The sequence below is a fragment of the Tetrao urogallus genome (genome assembly GCF_951394365.1).
Source record: "Tetrao urogallus genome assembly, chromosome: 20".
In the NCBI taxonomy this organism is placed as follows: Eukaryota; Metazoa; Chordata; class Aves; order Galliformes; family Phasianidae; genus Tetrao; species Tetrao urogallus.
In genome coordinates this window covers 1,218,213-1,238,022 of record NC_136833.1, presented here as the reverse complement: position 1 = coordinate 1,238,022, position 19,810 = coordinate 1,218,213, and the positions used below count along the sequence as shown (strand labels likewise).

The following is a 19,810-nucleotide window of genomic DNA, read 5'->3' as shown; positions in this document are numbered from 1 at the left end:
GCTCTCCGTGGTCCCTCAGAGCCAGGTTATGGATGGCCTGCCACTTCCAACCTCATCATCTGCTCGGCATAACCAAGTTAAGCATCGCCTAATACAGCTTCCAGCCAGTTAATTCCCTTTGTGACAGCGACAGCTTCCAAACCTTGCTGCTACTAAAGAACCACAAACAGCAAACGTGACACCAGGAATAAGCAAGCCATTGGTGCAACCTGTTGTAATGCTATAATGGGATGATTAACAGCAGAGTGGCAAAGTCTTTGGCCACAGCAAATGAGAATGAGCCCAAACACAGCAGCCACAGATGCAGAAATGAAGTAAAAGAGCTGCTTACCTTTGAAGGCTGAAGGTAGGCAAGGTTCTCCAGCAAGAGATGCTCCACTGCCAACCCTTAAATGAGTCTTGGGAAGAGGTGGATCCTGGCTCCACACTTCCAGTTATTCAGGTGCACTGGATGCACCTGAGCTCGCCTGGGTTGGCCCTGCCTTTCTACCAGGTGCTCAATCACTGTTTTAGGCCTGACTTAGCATTTCCACTACACCTCCAGCCTCTTCCCTTACTGCCAGTGGAGTATTTAGAGCAGGATGGAGGAAAATAGAGCGGAGTCGAAGCCAACAGATGGCTGATGCAAAGTTTTTGTAGGGGAAAATAACCAGTGGGAGAAGAGGAGAGCAGCATTCAAGGCACACTGCTATGAACGGTGTGTGTTCATCCAAAAAAAAAGGACTCCTTCCCTCTCTGTATTGCTTTGAGACAGAAATATTCTCCATTTCCTGATCTCCACGCTACTCCTCATCCATGGCAGCAGCAGCAATACCGTGCCCCAGCCAAGCAGCACTGCCCTGCAGCATCCCAGAGCCAACACACCTGCAGAAACCCTTCACAACACAAGCAGCATAGAGATGTGCAATGCCAGATGTATAAAAAAGGGCTGGGACACTTGTTGGTTGTCAACAAGTCAGATGCACGGATGGGTACTGAAAATTCCCACTGACTTCCCCAGAAAGTACATTAAACCTTTAAAGCTTTAAGACGTGAGCCTGGAATTAGCCAGCAGGCTGGGACTGCCTTGGGATCCAAATCTCATTGACAAAAGAACCACGGGGAATTAGGCATCTCTTTCCCAGCCTATGTGATTAGACACAAACACATTATTGGCACAGAGCTATCACAGCTTAGTACATCCACAAAGCTCCCATACAACGACATTAACTCCTCAAGGAAGAACACTTTGCTGTTCACTCTGAGATAATTCAGGCTCGAGGGCAAAAAGGCCCATTGTGATTTGGGTTTGGACAGAGAGCAGTGGGGCCTTCACCCATTCCCAGCACACCTGGGCATTATGCTGGTACCAGCAACAAATCCCAGTAAGAGTGCCTGCATACTTGAAGTTATCTATGATTTCCAGTGGTGTGCTCTGCTAGCTACACACAGAAAAACATCTCCAGCATCTTAGGCTACTCTGGCTTTAGCGGATGCGAATCAATTCAGTGCCACTTCTGCATTCACAGGCAGGAAAAAAAAAACAGCCTGAGGTTGAGCTCTTCTCTGCTGAGCTGAGAACTGGGGCATATCCTCATGGCAGAGATAAAAAGCCCTTGAAGATAGGTGTTTGTAAAGCAAAAGGCTGTCGGAAAAAATATATATAACTAAATTGTAACAAGAAGCCCGTGCTTAACAGTCAGAGAATAAACGGATGATTAGTTAAAGAGCTCTAACCATCCTGAAGAACGAAGGGGATATTCTTTGTGAGTAGAGATGAATGAAACGTGCTGCTCTCCAATTCAGCAGCACGGCTCTAATAGGGCACGGACCAAATTAAATGGATGCAGCACTCACATTAGCGGCGACTCGGTTGCTGCCTTCTCAAAAGGCAGCTTCTCTACGCCTAATTCACTTCATTTGCTGTTAATTAATGGAGATGATCCACGGTGTCTCGAGGGCTGGTCTCTCCCCAGGGACAGCGCGTTCCTGCACCACTGCTCCCATCCAAAGCTGCCACGGGACGTGATGCTGAGGGACACCACCCAACGTGGGAAGGGCAGAAATGGGATGGAGCTTCTGCACGTGAGCTCCCTTCCCACATCCTACATCCTGAGCAGGGACAACAGCTACGTTTCATCCTGCAACACAATTTGCCATTGGTAGGATGCACGGAATTGGAGCCAGTTCACCCAGTTGGACAGCTCAGTCTCAGTGTCCCAAAAATGCTCAAAGGATGCTCCTACAGTCCCTGTGTTCTCAGAGTGCCAGCTCAGCAATGACAGAGGCCTGTCACATTGCTCATCTCACCTTAACTGCTTCCAGTGCACACTGGGAAGAAGAGAAGCAGTGACAAATACCAAAAAAACATCCTGTTTCTACTTCAGATAAGTTACTGTCAAGCTTGCAAAATCAAAGCCAGAGGTTTAGAGTTGAAAAAGCTCATAAACTACAGACTGATTCACCAAAGTGTAGGTGAAATGGGGGAGGGAGGGTAGAAATGCTGCCCTATTCTGCCAAAACGCCTCCAACCTGTCCTGGAAGGACCGTTTCCACCTTGCACCATTCCCTTGCTCATTTATCCACTAAGTTCTCCATCGAGACCACTGAGTGTCATCATGGCTCGCACCAAATGTCCACCGGGAAGCAAACCAAGAGCTTCAATTAGTTCCAACGCCCTCAAAGACCAGCTGTCAACAACATTAACTGCTGCTCCAAAACGGCCCTGATGAGCCACAAATTGTCTGGAAATAAGAACTTCCCACCAGGAACCAGACAGGGAGTCTACCTGGCCTCCCAGTCCGTCTGTGGGGAGAAGGGACAAGCAGCAAACAGTCTGTAGGGGAGAAACCGTGGAGGTCCTCCAGGCAGCAGATGTGGGTGACCTCCCTGCTGGCTTTTGCCAGTCCATGGCCAGACTGTGCCCCACATCACTGACCTGGAAAAGGGAATTTTAAAGCCCTTTCCAGTTCCCTAAGCCACAAGCCACTTCTGTGCGCCTCGTCACACTGAGAAACAAAGAGAAACCTTTTGAAAGGCCACAGAACTAACAAGAATTGCTCAGGAAGACACACTCAGCTCTGCAGGTTCCCAGGGAACGGCTGAAAACATCTTAGCAGAAAACCATCAGTCCAGTTTTTTCTTTTGCAAAGTTTCACCCAGAAAAGCAACAGCCTCACTCTTTCAAAAGCCGCCTTATTTCCAGGCAGAAGGACAAAACCAAAGGTTACCATCAGCCTCCAGCTCTGCACACAGCTTTGGTCAGGGAGCTCTCTCTGTCCCAGGCCTGCTGAGCCATCTCCCTTCCAACCTTTATTGTGAGAATGCCTTTCAGGTTATTGCGTGTCAGTGCTGATGATAAGGTGAGAACGAGTCCTTCCCATCCTGAAACCCCCAGGAAAACTGCAGGGACATCACTCACCATCCAGTTCCTCCACGGAGATGTTGGCGAGCTGCTCGCTGTCGCTGCCAGCAGAGAGCGATCGGTTCAGGTAGTTGCCTTTGTACAACAAGCCAGCTGTTACATGGTGGAATGGCATCTTCTCCCTGGGTACAAGACAAAAGGGGAGAGAAAGGCTGATTTTAATGATTTCTCATGGCTCACTCAGAGCAGTGCCGTAACCTGCCTTGAAGGAGTTGCCTCCCAGCCCAGTGTCTTCTGCATCCTACACCAGGGAACATGCACTGGAGTCGGGTGCATGACTGATGGACTGCAGATTAAATTTAGGTCTGAAGCAGGAGCTAAACAAATGGGGAAAAAAAGCAGCAGCTTCTTCCTTACGCAGGACAAGAGTTAGCAGACACAGAGCAGCAGCGCTGTAGTAAAATACAACTCCCTAACATACTGCAGCTTTCAGTACACAGATTTAGCATTTGACAATAATAACACAGTGCACAGGGGTGTACACTGGCATGCAATTATAAGGCACAGTGCATGGCTGTCAGAGCCACACACGGACCCTGCTCCAGAGCAATTGGGGGCGGCTCAGCCCCCAGCCACAGCACACGCCGCAGTGTGTGCCTCCTTCCAGGCTGCAGGAGGAAAATTCCCACTCAAGCAGGGCCCGATGAAGAACATTTTCATTTCACAAACATGACAGCAAAAGAAAAATACTGCTCAATGGGAGACTGGAGCGGGAATGTGTTTGCAAACTTAGCAGGTATAAACAACGCAGCCTAGCGAAGGGCAGCCATCTGCACAGACAAACGTGGAAATTATTGTCAGCAGCACTTACCCACTGATATAGGATACAGAAGAAAGAGGCAAGTTTGCTAAAGTCAGTTGGAATATTAAGAGGCAGATCTGTCATCTCCTTGGCTGGTTTCAATCAGCGCAGCCCATCATGGATCTATTGCATTTTGTATTGCAAAGATCAATCAGAAAAGCCAGCAGAGCCACTCACCCAGCACCACTAAGGACCTGATGTTTATAGGGCAGCTTTGGCTGCCTCATAGGGCAACCCGTAGGGATGTGGCCCCATTTGAAGCCATCTCCAAGGACACGTTCACCCCGTCGTGCCAGGACCTTAAAGAGGTAAGTGCCACCTACAGCATCACACCCCAGCCAAGAGTGCCATTACGAAGATAACCTGGCTCTTCCACACAGCCCTATGTTCCCACCACAGTCAATAAAGCAAAAATATATATACCCACATCTATGGACTACTCTGTAACAAATGATGTGTTGCCTCACTGAGTTAGTAAAAGCTTTAATGGACTCATCCAGAGCAAACCAACCCTGAGACAGAGGGAACGGAAGGCACAAAGTTCCTCTCGTGCTGCTCAGCATGTCTCCCTAGAATCTCTCTGGCTGTAATTATGTAAATAAATCCTAATCGTAACTTTAAGTATTTTTATTTGGGAGCCAGCTTCTCCAGCAGCACATTAGAAACCGTAAACAAGGTTTTCTTTTTCATTAGGCGCATCTCTAATTTCCCAGCACTTGCCAATTAATGCACTTGGTTCTGATGGGAGCTGCCACATCGCTTTGCACCAATTTGCACAGGGGGATTCGTCCCCCTGTCGGACTGCACGGGGCTGCCTCGGTCCCTGGTGCTGCTCTGCACCCCAGAAGCAGCGCTGGGGAGGCACTTTGCACACCCTCATCACTTCCCAGCCCATCCGTACAGCGTTCAGACAGGAATCGATCCGCTCTTTCTCTCCACAATCGCGAGCCCGATGTAACAGCCATTGCACTGCTTCCAAAAGCCGATCAAATTAAAGAGAGATTTAACTGGGGCTGGGGCACTGGAACTGCAGTGTACATTGTGCTGCTCTGAGGCACTACTGATATCGCTCTCACTTCTACAAGCATTAAAAAAATACATTAAAGAACAACAACAGTACGACAACACATCTCCCCTGAGGGCTGACGCGCTTAAAACCAGCCCCTACCTGGGGTCCAGTACTGCATTCTAATATACCAGGAGGGACCCACGATAGACCAGAGTGAGAAATCCTGGCTTAATTCCACCACTTGGGTATGTTAGTACTTTAAAAGTCCAGTATTATTCAACAGAAGCACTGCAGAGCTGTTGGAATTCAGTCTGCCTCCAGCTCTAAGGAGAGATGCTCAGCGCTGACCCACAGCCAGGAACCCACACATGCTCTGTCCTGCAGGTGGGACCCCTCTGCCACAGAGCCTCACAGCAGGAGAGAAAATGGAAAAAGAAGTGGTATAAGGGAGAACTCATCAGTGCACCACCATCTGCAAAGCACGCTGTGCTTAATAGGAATACACAGTGACCAATGCCCATCTGGGAACAAGAGGTCTGTCCTAGCACAGCCCATTTGGTCCTAAATCATTTTGGGCTGAGCCCAAAGGTCTGTGCGGGAAACATAGAAGCCTTAAGGCTGCTCCTACAGTGCCAGCTGAGATCCAAGGAAAACTCTCATACAAAGGAACTGGTGTGATGGAACGTGCCCTACGCCATGGCAGTGCCCATAGGCAGTGATACCCATGCTGAATCACAGGGTACTGAGTGCTTCCCCCAACTCCTCTGGATGGGAGCAGGGAGAATGCTTGGGCTCCATCCACATCACACAGTGTTGTACAGGACTGCAGCAGGCAAGAGGGTAGGAGGGTAGGAGTCCTAATATAGCACTTTGCTCCCCATCCCCAAAAGACCCATTTCCCACCAAGCATGCTGCATGCTGAAAGTAGTCTCAAAGGCATAACGGGATTCTGAAGCAACAAAATCTCCTTGAATAGAATCATAAAAGCACTGACATTTAACCCAAAAACCCTCAAAGAACCCATAAACACAGGTGTGGAAATGTTACCACGTATGTTGTCAAGGTTTCATTCCCTGTGCCATGCTCACCAGCAGGTTACAGACTCGTAACACCCAGCACGGCCAGCCCTTCCCTTTCAGCACAACCATGTTAATGAGATATATAAGATGTTTGTAAGCAATTTGCCATCAGAAAAAAAATAAATAAATAAATAAAAGGGGGAAAAAAAAAAAAAAAAAAAAGCAGCTACATGATGCTCACGTATCCACGCTCACCCCATCTGCATTCTTCCCCAGCTGTTGTGATAGCTTTTGTAAGAAGGCTTTCAGACCCAATTGAAAATCCACACCACAACTAAACAGGAAGGTTTAGCTTAAGCATCAGTGAACGAGATGGAATCAGGATCAATTTGTATTGATCTTGGATGTCCCTTGGTAGTTAGCAATTTGGAAAAGATTTCTTGCTAATCTCTTATCCACCTCTTCTTACGTGCAGCACAGAATGATGCCCAAGGGTTGATCCTGGTTTTGTGGCCCCAGGCAAGTAACACTCAACATCACTTGCACTTCCTGGCCTGGACCATGCATTTACTTTCTCTAGCTATAATGTGGAGGATGCTGGCTGCTGCCCATCTGGAGGTAAGACACCTGGACTAACAGGTCCCTATCCTGGATGCCCGCTGGTCTCACAGCCACCAGTATGAAGAAGTTATATGGAGCAGGCAGAAAGGGCACTGGTGAGAAAGTAGTAAAAACTCCACCATAAACCTGGCTGAAGTTGAGCAAAGAGTTGAAGATGATGGAATGGAAAACACACAGGCATGGAAAGAGGACGCACGCCGTGCAATAGTGTAAGTTACTTAGAGGTTGGCAACCCACCCACAGCAGAGGGTTGGAACTGGATGATCTTTAAGGTCCTGTTCCATCTAAGCCACCCTGTGATTCTTAGAGATAAAAAATAAGGGACTGTATAGAAAATCCAGGAAGCAATTAGATGATAGGGTGACCTAACCGTACCCGTAAGCCCTCCAGCTCCACTCTAAAAGTCTTTAAAGAGTCATCAAATGAAGAAATGGCATTAAAGATGCTTCTCCCTGCACCAAGCAACGTGACAACACCTAAGGTAGCGAGAGTGGTGACTTCCAAACAATTCTGTCCTTTTCCCCAGAGCTGAATGTTACCTTTCCAGACGGGCTGTGTAACAACATACGCTTTCCACATAGATCTGAAGGGAAGAGCAGAATGCTACGTATCATCTGGGCAATCCCTGGGCAGTTTGATCCTTCGTGTTCCAGGCACAACATCCCATTCAGGGGACACATCCACAGAGCCTGATTGCTTCTGTGCTCTGCTCTGCCCCGCAGACCACAGAGGACTCCCTCACCTCTCCCCAAGCAGAGAGCAGCTGAGGGTTGCAGCCAGGAGCGATGGAGCTCGACTACATCCACACATCTGCTCACGACCAACACACTTAAGGGAAAGCAAGTCAAACGTTTTGCTGCAGACATGTGGCTGTGGCAACATCCTGCTGCTAGGAAGAGCACTAAATCACTCAGTCCAACGCATGATGAGCCCAACCTACCAAAGGAAAGACCCAAAGGGTCTCATTTGAGCATGGGGAGGAGCTCAGAGGATGCAGGGAAGGGGCTCTGGGGATTTAAGCTCCGCGGAGGAATGCAGACGTCTTATTTAATCAGTCTCAACTCAGGTGTGTAAGAAGACCTGGGAAGGAAAAGTTTGCTCAGGCAGATGGCTTTTCTGTAGCTGCAAAATCGATGTGAGTGGGTCTCAGAAAGGCGCCTTGGGATTGAGAAAAATAAGGTCTGCTGCTTAAGGAACCTCCAAAGAAAGCCCTAAAATAGAGGCTCCCAGGGAGGAGAGCCTTTGAGGAAGTTTGTATTTTCTGGCTATTGATACCAATAAAGCCAAACCCCCCAGACCACATGGAAAGGTACTTTAGGGCTGTATTTAAACAGCAGGAAGAGAAAGACACGAAATTCCCCTGCACAGAGCCATACTCACACCAGGCCAGCTTGGGAAGCCAAATTTCCTCTGGTCTGTAATGCAAAGTCATTGGGCTGTGAGTGCAAATGAGCCCCAAAGCTTCCTCTGAAAGGGTTCTGTTTTTACTTCTTGCAAACAGGAATAATCCCACTTCCTGGGAGCAGGGCTGCCTTAGCCCCACGTTCCCCAGCTCTTATCACACGATGTATGGCACTTGTGCTGGATGGGGTTATCTATTGGTATTAGCCTAAAAACACTTCCCTCTTTGGGATAATAATCAAGGTAATTGAGATTTCCGCCTTGCTGGAGGGGATACCAGCAATGAACTTCCCCCTGGTAATCAAGGAGTAAAAGGACTTTACAAAGCTCAGACCACTTTCAGCATTTAAGGATGTAACTGTGGGCAAAAGTCCTCTGAAATGAAGAAAACAAGGGCTGAGTGACAAGCCTAAAGGATGCAGTGCAAAGAGGCACTTTGCAAGCCACCAACTTCCAGGACGGAGGACTACAAAGCACTTCAGATGGCTCTGAGCGGCTTTATTCCCCACCTTCTCTAGGAAATCTGACAATTAGGAAGACGAGGAAGGTCACTTTAGAAGACATCACATTGCTAAACAACTGAAACCACACTGCTGCCTTTGAATCCTGCAGGAAGGAAGAGCTGCAGATGCTGGGTTGAGTAAAAAAATGATACATGCTCCTCTCTGAATGCTGAACATGTGAGAACACAACGGGACAGGTTTAAATCACAGCCGCTGTTTGTTATTTTTTAACTATGGCTCTGGGTGATCCTCAGCTTAATTCACTGGGAAGCGAGGGCTGCAGGGACCTGACAGCTCCATCCCCAGGGCAGGCACATCACAGCCAACGGTACAGAGATGCCTTTCTATTCTGAAAGAGGCTTAAAGCTGCCACCACACCCAACTCACCCGCACTCCACCCATTCTCACAAGCTCTTCTTGGTCCCCAAACTCATCCCCCAACCAGCAATCCCAAGCCCTCTGGTTTCCTTCTTCTACTTTCTGCTGTTTCTGCCCCAGGGATGGAGGTCAGTCCAAATTTCATACAAACCAAAGTTGTCTTTCACAGCATCACAGAATCATTAAGTTTGGAAAAGACCTCTGAAGATCCCCAAGTCCAACCCCAACCCACCCCTTCCATACCCATCACCACATCCCTCAATGCCACATCTCTATGGCTCTGGAACACCTCCAGGGACAAAGACCCCACCACTCCCTGGGCAGCTGTGCCACTGCACCACCCCTCTTTCAGAGAAGAAACTTTTCCTAATAACCAACCTCAGCTTCCCCCTTGGTGCAACTTGAGGCTGCTCCCTCTCACCCTATTGATTGAAAGCTTCTGAGCTGACATGAGAAAGCAAAAGAAAAACCAGCAATGAAATATAATTTCTTCATCTTCCCACCTCCCACCCTCTAAAAATTAAGATGGGATTTGGGAATGGAGCTTCACCACTGCTGTGCCCCCTTTTATAGGGGCAGCTCCTCTACAGGAGGGCAGGACCCCGTAGTGTGCATCAGGCTGCCAAAAAGACAAAAAGTCTCTTTATGGACACGATCAGAGTTTATGAGAGGAAGAAAACGCAGGCTACTAAAAAGCTTTAAAATCTAAAGGAGAAAGACTTCCACGGTGGGAAGCTGAGGCTATAAAGATGCAAATTGGAAATTAAGCAAGGGTTTTTAATGGTGACGGTGATTAACGGTTGGAACGAAGCACCAGGCCAAGTGACACACTGCTGTCTCCCAGACAGGAGCAGATGTCTCGCTGGAAGACACGCGTTAGCCAAGTGTGAGCTCCTGAGCTCCGAGCTGGAGGTATGCAGGGATGCAACCTGATGTCTCCATCCCTGGAGGCGCCCAAGGCCACGGATGGACCATGGGCAGCCTGAGCTGGTGGAGGCTCCCAGCCCACAGCAGGGCTTGGGACAGGGACAGGACAATCTTTAAGGTCCCTTCCAACCCAACCGTTGTTGACTTTATGACTTTCTCCACTTCCAACCGTCGGGTGTTTGCCTATCAGTGTCCCGAGGACAGCTCTCTGAGTGTGCTTCTGTTCCCTTGCTCATGTCCAGCTGCGCTAATTTCACACGCATAAATCAGACATGAAGACATTATTAGAAGCAATTGCTGGCACTCCCAGCACGCTGAGCAAGCAGCCTATTTGAGAAAACAATATACAATGGATTATTCATAACAGACCGAGTGCGTCACAGATGAGTAATTATAAACATGAAATATATCAATAATGACAATTTTTACAGCAGCTTTAACAAAGTAACACACTACAAATAGCCTGTTGGTTGCTTATGTATTATTAATGAAATGCCAAAACATTTAGGTTTTTTAATAGGACAATTAATTACTCCTAATAAATGCGGCCTATGCCAGGCTTCTTCTTTAAAGAAGGCTTTGGACATCTGGTGAGGGCTCATTTTTAACAGCACTGGCTGCTGGTTCCTACAGGAAGTTTCCTTTAAGCTACGAGAATGGGAGCCATCAACATATATGAATGAGACAGAAAGTAATTAAAGCGGTGAGGGTAATCATAACACTGCCACAATTCCACTAAAACTCGAGGTGGATCACAGCAGAAGTTTCAAACCACGACTCAATCCGAGCACTTCTCCACCCCAAGCACCCAGGGCCATTCGTTTGAAAACAACCACAGCGCTGCTTGGCTGCTCATGGGAAGAGAGACCAAACCTGAGCACCTCATCCTCCAAGACCTCCATTCAAAGGCACCAGACCCCACCAGAGAGCAGCTCAGCAGCCTCGAGGAAGTCTGTGCTTCCTTCTTTTTGGGCTACCGGTCTTTGGAAGATCAGAGCGAAGCTGTTCCAAGAAACCAAAATGATTATTTCCTGCTGGAGCGCGGGATTTTGCTCTTGGGGTGGCACAAATTACAGCATCCTTCTTTTTATGTCAGTATTTATTTGAAGGGAATGTACAACAGAAATCCAAGGCTGGTCGTATTTTAAACCCACGAGCGCTCTGTAAACAAGCTAGACCCAGAGAGATTTGCGTGTTCCTTCTTGAAACATAAGGAGAACCACTGAGACTGAATAATTGAAAACAGTTACGGAGACGTCATTTTCTTGTTTTCCCTGGGATTTGCTCTGGAGCTGCCTGCTCCCAGCCCCACTACCTGGCAGGAATGATCAATTGTTTGGAATCTCATCTGCATAACGCCTGACAGCTCTCCATGGGGAACCACTGCTGAAGAAGAGGTCGCCAATACGCAGAAAAAAAGAGTGCAGAGAGGGCATTTTTCTTCAACTGCAGGTTTTAAAGGGAGTCAGAACTGAGTACCTTAACAACGAATGTAGAAACACATCCCAAAGAACACAGCGCTGCGACATTTTTGGTAGCATCTTTTATTTGGACAGGTCCCCACACCCTTTCAAATGAGCTACACAAATATGCAATACACAAATCCCTCTGGGGGCTGCAGCAAGCAGGGGGGGTGATGGCAAAACTCCCCAAACCTTCATCTTCTGAGCACCTGATGGAGCTGTGGGTGTCCCTGTTCATCGCAGGGGAGTTGGACTAGATGACCAGTAAGGGTCCCCTCCAACTCAATCTATTCTGTTCTGTTCTGTTCTGTTCTATCCTACCCTACCCTACCCTACCCTACCCTACCCTACCCTACCCTACCCTATCCTACCCTATCCTATCCTATCCTATCCTATTTGCTGGGATAGGCTGCAAGCATCAGCAGCGCTCGCTTGAGCAAAGGGCAATTTGCTTAACTGTTTGCCTACAGCTTTGCAGGACTGGCTAACCCTCTGCTGTGATCCCAGTACCTACGCAAACAGTCCTGCAAACAGAGGAGAATGAAGAAAACCTCATTAAACCGGATCAATCCCAGAGCCTCATTAACTTCCACAGGGCTCTGCCCTACTGACCCCTTGGCAGAATCAGGCCCCGGGCTGCAGGCAAGTAGACACGCAAAGACAATTTGGGTTAGGAAGGAATTAAGCCAAATGGGAGTGGGATGTCAGGGGTGTCCGTTCCCTCTGCTATCCCACCCTGCAAAGGATGCAACCGAGCAGCTCCCTGCCTCCTGGGCTCCCTCACATTATTGCTTTACGTGAACGAAGACCCCAAGGAAACTGTTTGCACGCACGTGTCCCCATCACAGCCATGGGTCACAGCACAGCATCCAAAGCCCTGCGCAGGGTGAAGCCCCCAGTGGTGCTGTACAGCAAAGGGAGGTCTGTGCTGCTCAGCTGAGAGCAGACATCACAGCACACAGCGCAGACGTTACGGTTTGCTTTTAGCAGGCTGCAAAAACATATATAGACTTACACCCCTGAGCCTCCACAGGCAGGTATTAAGCATAAGGAACAAAAGGGCACTTTTTAGAGCCGCCCACCCGATTGCTATGCATTTCCCACGCCCTACCCATGGACTCCAGGTTCAACAGACGAAATCCACGCTGTGGCTCTAATTAAACGCCTTCCATCGGAGAAACATTTTCAGGTTTTTGTGCTTTTATCAAAGTAGGCTGCCTCTAATTAAAAGCAGACCTGTGAAGCCAGTTTGTTTCTATTGCCCTCCTTCCATGACAGCCCAAGCACTATTGCATAATGCCCTATGCATGCACTTTTGTTGCTTACACTTTCTACATTAAAAATACAACGAAATATCTTCCCAGGCCTGCAAAGCACTGATAGATCTACAGCTGCAGACGGCACAAAGCTGAGTAAAACTGACATGGCACTGTTTACAGGAGCCATACAAATCACTTTGGTTTGCCTTAGCGATCCACCTGGTTAAAATGAACGCTCCCAAAGCCATTCTGTATCCCCAACATACTCCAAAAAGGCTCTGCCTGCTTCTCTTTACATCCCCTAATAGATTGCCTGCCATATTTCGTGCCGAATCAATAAAGTTATATGTGCACCAATCAACTAAAATGATGTTTACTGGTATTGCTAACACACGTTGTTTCTCACCGGGTATTCAGCTCAGCTTGTAATAACCCTGGATGATAAAACATGCACGGTACGATCATCTCATTATCAGCCAGACAACCATTTGGCTTAGGAATTAGGTCATTTGGAGTAAAATAAAATGCAAGGGCTTGCATGGCATGATAACTTACAGAGGACTGCTTCCTGGAGGCTGCATGAGACGCACGGGACCTGGCACTGCGTGTACCAGGCAGGGCTGGGAAGGAAAGCCAGGACAAGCGGCCACAGAAACGTTGTTTGTACACTCATCTGTGTCGACAGATATCCATACATCATGATATGGTGGGAATAAGCTGCATCAGCATAATACACCAGCACGTCATGGCCGGGTAGAAACTGCCTGATCATGAAGTCAGGGCGTGAGTACAGCGAGAGAAGGTGCAGCCGAGATGGGAAAAAGATGTTCTCTAAATTGGCATGGGTACAGGTGATTCCTGTAAGTTTTGCTGGGTTTGGATGGTTGGTCTGCTTGTCTTTTTTTTTTCTTTCTGCCAGACCGGGCAGCAAGGAGATGCTCTAAAAGTGGTTCTGCACATTGATGCAAGCCAGCAGTTTGCAGGACTGAGCTCTGCCTTGGCACTGCCCCAGCAGGCAGGAGGTGCCCAGAGAGCACATCTCCTGAGGGACAGAGCCCTCCCAGGCACATCCCAGGGCTCAGCCACAAGTGCCACATGGGGGGATTTATCTACAGGTACAGTGTGTGCTCTGAGCAAATGGGAAAGGACCTGCAATGACTCCAAAAAGTGAAAAAAAACATGGAACATCCTGAATTGGAAGGGACTTGTAAGGGTCATCGAGTCCAACTCCTGGCTTCATACAGGAACACCCAAATAAAGCTTCTTGGCAGAAACAGCCACAGCACCACACATGCATGCCAGTGGGGAAAGGGGCAAAGACCCTCTCCATGTCCTTATCAGCCAGCTGGGATATCCCTAGGTAAGAAAAGGATGGCAATGGGAGCCCTTACCTGGTCACAGTGATATCCCCAGCCACCGGCACACCTATGGCAGAGGGCTCTCATGGGGCACCAAGCAGCTGCCGGATAGCTTCAGGTCACCAAATTCCACAGCCATAAGCAGAAGAAAAAGAGCAACCCAAAAAACCCGACCCCAAAACCAAACCAAACTGTCCCCAAACCCACGGCGTGACCCAAACGATATCCCTGCAACGGTGTTCTTGTTGCAAATAAGACGAGGCGAAGGAGGGGTTTTTTACTCGCTCCGAGGCATCATATGGAGCTTAATCACAGGCAGTTACGTATATGGTGCTTTTGGCCTTCAATCAAGTGTGTCATTTCAGTGGCAGCTGCCTACGTGATGCGAGCAACCTGGGCGATCCAGCGCTTTGCCAATCACAGCCTCGTGCAGCTACTGCACAGCTGAACAATGGGGAAATTCCATTTCCCACACAGCGAGGAGGACAGAGTGGTACCCAGCGAGCAGCCCTGCACCTCTCCTCCAAACATCACAGCCCCATCCATCATCACTCTCTCTCAGAGCCCATCTCCATCCCAACCATCTCCGGAGCCACCAGAGCATTGTGGAGCTCTCAGGGTGCTCAGGGGGAGCTGCTATGTGCAAACAGTGCAACTGGGTGGGTGGATGAGGTGTGAGCTGAGGGTGGGTGAGCACACAGCTCACGCTCAGGACACCACAAAGCGCTCAGCCTTCCTGGGCGCATCCCTTCAGGTGGGTACAGCAGGCAGCAATCACTGCAAACCATACATTAAATCTGGCAGTGGGAGTTATCTCTGCCATACGACGAGGCTGAATGCATCAAAAACCAATTCTAGGAGACCAGATTCTTTTTGGGAGTCCTCCGACGGCGGTGTCAGACAGTGCTTAGGGCCAAGTTCCCCACTGCATATCACACGCGTTCATCGATTCTGACACTCATTCAGATCCGACTGCTCCATCGGCGGATGCTCCCTGTGCTCAGGGATCTCCACTCTTACCTAACTCCACGGAGCAGGGCACACCGCAGCGGTACCCTATTGCATCACCGCGTTCCCAGCGGGGAGAGGGCCTCCAAATTAAAGAGAGGGGCTCGGAGGCAGCACACCGCTGCCACACCGCTCCATGGCAACTCGCGTGCCCGCAGCCAGGGGGGAAAAAATAAAACCAAAACCACCGCAACACCCGAACCACAGCGCCGAGCAGGGAGAGGAGGCACCCGCAGCATCTCGCTGCCTTCGGGGGGGGGGGGGGGGGGGTCCAACAGGTCGGTGTCACACTGAGCACTGGGTGCCCCCAGGGGGTGCACGGAACCCTCCATCCCCATCGTTGGAGCCCCCCTGGCCCGGACTCACCTCTCCACCAGCTGGCTCCGCCGCTACAGGTTTGCTTGGCTCCTCGGACCCCCCCTCCAGATCGCTCCTGGCCGAGTTATGAAAAAGGAGAGGTAGGGAGGGGGGGGGGGGGTGCGGGAGGAGGCAGAGAACTGGGCGGTGAGGGAGGTTGAGGCGGTGGAGAAATAATGTAAAAAGGCAAAGAGGGAAAGGGGAAAAAAAATGGGGGGAAAGGGAAAAGGATGGAAGGGGATAAAGGAAGGGGGTAAGGGATAAAGGAGGGGGAAAGGAGTGGAAGGAGGGAGAAAAGGAGGAAAGAGGGAAAAAGAGGGGGAAAGGGGAAAATGGGAGAAAGGGGGAAACAGGGAAAAGGGGAAAAGGAGGGGGGAAAGGGAGGGGAAGGGAGAAAGAGTAAAAAGGGGAAAATGGGATAAGGGGGAGGAGGGAAAAAGGGGGAGATGGGGGGAAAATGGGAGAAAGGGAAAATAGGGAGAAAGGGGGGGGGGGGGAAGGGGGAGGGAGGAGAAAAGGGGGAAATGGAAAAAAAGAGGGGGAAGGAAAATGGGGGAAAAAAGGAAAAAAAAGGAAAAGAAAAAAGGGGGAGGGAAAAAAAAAAGCGACGAAAAAGAACAAAAAAAAAAAAAAAAGAAAAAGAAAAAAGGAAAAAAAATGGGGGAAAAAAAAAAAATTCAACGTATCTAACGATGGTGAGTGATGCGAGGAGCGGAGGAGAGCGGGGCGGCGCGGCGGGCAGCGCTGCGGCTCAGCGCCCCATGGCCCCGCAGCCCCGCGCGCAGCGCACAGCCCCGCCGCGCCGCGCCGCGCTCCCCGGCAGCCCCCGGGCAGGGCGGCGGCACAGCGCCCGCCCGGGGCCCACCCTCCGTCGCGGCCCACCTTGCGGCAGGGCCCCCGCTAACCCCTTCCTCGCCGCCGCCGCCGCCGCCGCCGAGCAGCCCAGCCGCCCACCCCCGGGGGAAAAGAGGGGGCCGGGCTCCGCTCGCTCCGGCCTCCTCCTTCTGCGGGTGCGTTGGCCCATCTGAGGGTCGCTGGTGGTGGACTCGGAAAGTTGGCTGCTCTCCCTGAGCTCTGCGGGTCTCTTTTGTTTGGTTTGGTTTATGGTTTTTTTTGGTTTGTTTTTTGTTTTGTTTTTGTTTTTTTTTTCGGTTGTGAGAGGTGTATGATGCTGCCTGGTCTTTTTGGGAAAATGAGGGGAGGCTCTTGCCCCGAGGTATGGTGGGTGCCTCCGTCCTTGGAGGTGCTCGAGGCTGGGCTGGGTGGGCTCTGGGTACCCTGAAATGATGGGAGGCGTCCCTGCCCATAACAGTGGTTAGAAATGGATGGGCTTTAAGGTTTCTTCCAGCCCAACGATTCCATGAAACAGCAATGAAGCCACATCCACGTGTGCCTCCTGTGATGCTGTGCCACCCTGCACCACATCCCAGCCTGCGCATCCACCCGACCCCCAGCTTGATGCTGAGGAGCAGAGCTGCACACCAACTCAGGCAGCCTCAGCTCCTGACTGTTCTGCAACAGCACAACAAATGCACCTCAAAGGTCTGCTCCTCTTCTGGCTGCTGAGCCTCACCTTTGAGCTCCAGGAGCCACCGCAAAGCAGCCAGAAAAGCTTTCCCATCCTGCCCTCACCTGCAGATGCTCGCCTGGCTCTCTGCTCCCATCTCTGGATGTACGAGAAGCCCATGCATGCACCCTTTGGATCTCTGCCTGATACCAACAAGTCCACTGGAGTGCAGTGACAGAGAAAGGCAGACACTGGTGAGGTACAGTTCAGCTCAAGACAGCTCGAGCCAAATACATGCAGATGGGGGGATTAGCTGCCAGCAGAAGGGTCTCCACTGGAAACCAAATGCTCAGAACTGCCTTTGCTGGGAGCAGGAAACAGCTCGCTCCCACAGCCACACCAGCACTGAACCCGAGGGGCAGCAGGACAAGCACCAGCTCTGCAGCTCAAAGGCATCTCACTCACATCCCCGCCTCCTTTCTTTCAGCCACGATGTTCCCCATTCGGGATGTCACCATCGGAAGGAACGTGACCACCAGCCCAAGAAGCGTGGGCAGAGGGCTTGTTGCTGTGTTTGCTCTCCATGCCAACAAGATACACCACCTCCATCGGTGCTCAACCCCTCGTGCTCCAGCAGCTGCCCTGCTCCAGCACAGGACTCCTGCATCCCACTCCCTGCTCGCAGAATATTCCATTGGGGCATGACCTGGATCACCCTCTTTGCGCCCTTTTCCCTTCTCATTTTCTCGTGATCCACAAATGCACTTCATGAGCAATGCTCAGAGCTCCAGACAGGCTGCTTACATGCATGAAGCGGGGGCAAAGCCCCTTGTTATTCCCTGCCTTCAGCTAATTTCCTTCCCTGCAGTTCTGGAAGACATTAGCCAAAAAGGTTCCAAATTTCACAGCTGAGTACAGTAGCTGGAAAATCCATCAGGGTTCTGTATTTATTATTAAAAATTGTTAAAGGACCATGCTCTCATTAAACCCTAAACATACCCAGAATGTCTCCAAACCTGGCTCTGTGAAAATAGGACCAGCCTCCAGCCCTGCTCTCTTTGTCTTTGGGAAAACACAGAACAGACCATGCCAGACCCCATTGTAGGAACACATCCTCAGGACCCATGGGGTGGTGCTCCATGAAAGAAATGGCTGTACTGCTCTCTTGGAATCATGATATATAATATAGTATTGTGTAGACCATAGAATCATAGAATGGCCTGGGTTGAAAAGGACCATAGGTGCTCATCCAATCCCAACCCCCTGCTGTGTGCAGGGTCACCAACCAGCAGACCAGGCTGCCCAGAGCCACATCCAGCCTGGCCTTGAATGCCTGCAGGGATGGGGCATCCACAGCCTCCTTGGGCAGCCTGTTCCAGTGCCTCACCACCCTCTGGGTGACATATTATATAATAATACACAATATAAGATATTATATAATACAAGAGAGACAAAGCAGTGTGCTGAAGAAGCAGTCAGGGAGGACAGGTGGGTGCCAGGGACCTGCGTGGGGGCCGGTGCTTCTCATCACCACTCGTGCTGAGCCAGCGCCCTACTGACAAGTGGGTACGGTTGGGTGCAATTTGCTTCCAAGCTGTCCTGCCCCTGCTGGGCCCATTGTAGGTGGGCACCTCCCAGCTCACAAGGAGATACTCAGCAAAGCCAAAGGGCTTTGGTTTCAGTTTGGATTCCTGACTTGAGATCAAGGGAAGCAGTGGGTGAGCGCAGAGCGTGCAGTGAGAATGGCAGCCACGAGTGCAGTGCCATGGGGAGGCAGGGCAAGCCAGCGAATGATTCCCAGAGAGGCTGGCATCTGAGAATAGCCACTACATCTAGAGGTAAGGCTGCAGGGTCAAACTCAGAGGTCCCAGAGATGAGAAAATCCTCTGTTGAAACAAAATGGCAGTGCTCAGCTAGGGATGATCCACCAAAATTAAAACTACGGAAGATCTATGATGGCCGTTGAAGTGAGGAGGGCTGCAATTATTTCCAACAGCACTGTGTGGGGAGTTTGGTCCACTCCGGTTGTATGTGTCCCCAGAAATTCACATTTGGCTGCTCCCTGAAGAAGGCTGGAGAGCACCGTGTGGTCTGTCAGCTCTCACAGGTGGGCTCCATTTCTTACCTTTCAGCCCAATTTTTCGTATTGCTTAATTTCAGCCCATTATTTCTGATTAAACGCTTTGTGGAAGGCGCACAATTGCTCCCCAGCCTGGATTTTCATGTTTTAATGATGGTTAATTATCCCAGGAGAAACTAGTATTTTTACTTTTTATTTGCGGCGCTTGTGCCCAGGGTGGTTTATTCTGAAGTTTAATTAGTGCATTTCAGAACTAGGCATCTCGGTTAAGTCCTTGCTGGGTGAGGATTTACGACGGCTGCGTGCAGCCTTGGCGCACCTGCTAAAGCACACAGTGGATGCACTGATCAGTTTGGCTTTGTGTGTACTGAGCAATGGGACATTTGGGGTTGAGGCATGCCAACCAAACACTGCCGTGGGCTCAGGGAAGGGGCATCTTGCAGTGATGGGCTGATAGAACCATAGAATGGGTTGGAAGGAAGCTCGACGCCCATCCAGTTCCAATCCCTGCCGTGGGCTGGGTGCCTCCCAGCCCCCCATCTGTGCCCTGGGGCAGCTCAGGGATGGGGCACCTGCAGCTCTGTGCAGCAGTGCAGCACCTCGCTGCCTCTGGGTGAAGAACTTCCTCCTCGCATCTGACCTAAATTTCCTCTCTTTTAGTTTAAAGCCATCCCCCCTCGTCCTATCACTATCAGACCACAAAAGTCAGCCCTGC

General features: G+C 50.2%; 1 protein-coding gene across 1 annotated transcript in view; it reads right to left on the bottom strand.

Moving 5' to 3' along the window:
• Positions 1–19,810, bottom strand: part of CALN1 (calneuron 1) — a gene marked incomplete at both ends in the record, with an annotated part of 107,998 nt that overhangs the window by 85,170 nt on the left and 3,018 nt on the right. Inside the window, one exon of the mRNA XM_079545031.1 lies at positions 3,401–3,521. Coding sequence (XP_079401157.1) covers positions 3,401–3,521 — 121 coding nt within the window. The remainder of the gene's footprint in view (positions 1–3,400; positions 3,522–19,810) is intronic.